General features: G+C 51.9%; 1 protein-coding gene across 1 annotated transcript; it reads right to left on the bottom strand.

Annotated features, from left to right (window-relative positions):
* Nucleotides 1-538: 538 nt before the first annotated feature.
* On the bottom strand, nt 539-1,246 carry LOC122019188. Its single transcript, XM_042576687.1, has one exon. It carries the CDS (start codon nt 1,244-1,246, stop codon nt 539-541), a length of 708 nt encoding a protein of 235 aa, XP_042432621.1.
* Nucleotides 1,247-1,983: the final 737 nt, after the last annotated feature.

The following is a 1,983-nucleotide window of genomic DNA, read 5'->3' as shown; positions in this document are numbered from 1 at the left end:
TCATGAGGCAGCTCCAGACCTTCCAGGTGTGCCGACCCGAAGCTGATGACATGGCCAGCAGCTTGCTCTTGGCTGCATCCCACAGTATGGACCTCCAAGCGACGCACATGGGACTTGCGCGCTCTCCCAAAATCTCCATCGGTTGGCCCTCCAGAGATCATGCCAATCTCTCAGACAGCGGCGTTGCCTCTATTGTCGGCCTCCCGTACTACCTCCGGCTCTTCCCCCGACCGGGTTGATGAGTACTGGGTCCCACTAGGTCAGGGCGGGGTTGCTCGGCCTGTCCAGCCACGGCTCGCTGCTCTTCTATCATCTTGAGCACTTGAGGGGCTAGCTCGGGCGAGGGTAAGCCTAACTCGGCAGCCCGCTTAGAATCCCGAGTGAACTGAAAACAATGATTAGTGTCATGAGTACGAGATCAATGATAGGTGCAATACCGAGTGTTCCACGGTCCAGATCGGGGAGCGTGCACAACTGTGACTCGAGGGGCCGGTCTAACCTCCAGACCGGGCTGGAAGGTAGGCTTGGCTTCTCTAGCTCATGGAAGAGGTTGAGGGGCTAGTTGAGGTACCCTTCTTTCCTGCTTATTGACAAACGAAGGCGGTCTCTCGGCTTCCCTCCGGGCCGCCTGTGCTTCTTCTACTTTAATATAGCAAGCGACTTTTTTCACCATCTCATCAAAGTTCCGAGTGAGATTTTTGATGAGATCTTTAAAGAATTCTCCTTCTCCTAATCCGTGGGAGAAAGCACTCATCAGAATCTCCGAAGTGGCGGTGGGGACATCCTGGGCCACTTGGTTGAAATGGTTGATATAACTTCTTAAAGGGTCGGTCGGCCCTTGCTTAAGAGCAAAAAGGCAATGATCCGTCTTCTGATATTTTTTGCTGTTGGCAAAACGACGAAGGAAGGCCGTCTTGAAATCCAAGAAACATGTGATGGATCCTTGTGGTAGCCCATCAAACCACTTTAGTGTCGAACCAGCTAGAGTATTCAAGAAAACTCGACACTTGATAGCATCACTATATTGGTGCAACAGAGCTGCATTCTTAAATTTACGTAAATGATCCTCCGGGTCTTTGCTCCCGTCATATTCCCCGATTGACGGGGCCCTGTATCCCTTAGGCAATTTTTCATTCAAAATCCTGGCCGAGAAAGGTACTCTCTCATCCAGATCTTCCGGGAATACTTCCGGTATGATGAGAGCCTTCCCATTCCTCAAGTCTCTGAGTAGGGAACTCTCAGCCATAGAGTCTTGGGGTTGTTCTTTCTTAAGACTGGGGCCATGGGGTCCTGGCTGATAATACCCCAAGTCAGGCTCGCGATAAGGAACCTGAGGAAACCCCTCAGGCTGTTTTCTCTTAGAGCCCCGATCTGAAACATGGATGGGCTCCTTGGAAGCTTCAGCAGGAGCTTGGTGCGGTCGCGACACGGTTGCTTGTTTCTCGGACGCCGCTCGCCTCTTGGCCTCCTTGAAGAGCTCGTATTATCCGGCGGTCATGGTGACATTGATGCGGCCAGACTCCTCCATCTTCACATTCCAGAACAGGTGGTTGTGTTCCCATAGACGGCGCCAAATTTGATCCCGTCCGAAAGCTGAGTCGGATGGAGGTGGGCCTTGATGTACTGGAAGTTGACGGAAAGTTGTTGCGGCGTCCGATCTACCTAGCACCCTCCGAAAGGGTTCACACGGGCAGATGATGAAAGATGATGACCGGGATGATGATGCTAGGGCTTTGCGCACACTCAGACGATCCCACGAGTCGTTAGAGACCAGAAACCAGGGAAAAAGTCCCCGGGTCAGGCCCTCCGATGCTCAAATCAGGTACTTTTTCCCCAGAAGCACAGAGAAAGGACGAAAAGTAAAGAAGTGTAAGAAATGACGAGTGAGCATACCTGCATAAGGGACAAAGCATCCCTTTTTATACTACAATGGATGTTTCTGGGGTCTGGCGGGTGTCAGGGAATGTCGGCTGTCAAGCTTTC

The sequence above is a fragment of the Zingiber officinale genome, chromosome 9A (genome assembly GCF_018446385.1).
Source record: "Zingiber officinale cultivar Zhangliang chromosome 9A, Zo_v1.1, whole genome shotgun sequence".
In the NCBI taxonomy this organism is placed as follows: domain Eukaryota; kingdom Viridiplantae; phylum Streptophyta; class Magnoliopsida; order Zingiberales; family Zingiberaceae; genus Zingiber; species Zingiber officinale.
The sequence above is the reverse complement of the archived record's forward strand: the minus strand, read 5'-3'. Positions and strand labels throughout refer to the sequence as shown.

Excerpts from the sequence above, each read along its gene's own strand:
- LOC122019188 (XM_042576687.1), bottom strand. The coding sequence starts at position 1,246 with ATGGCTGAGAGTTCCCTACTCAGAGACTTGAGGAATGGGAAGGCTCTC.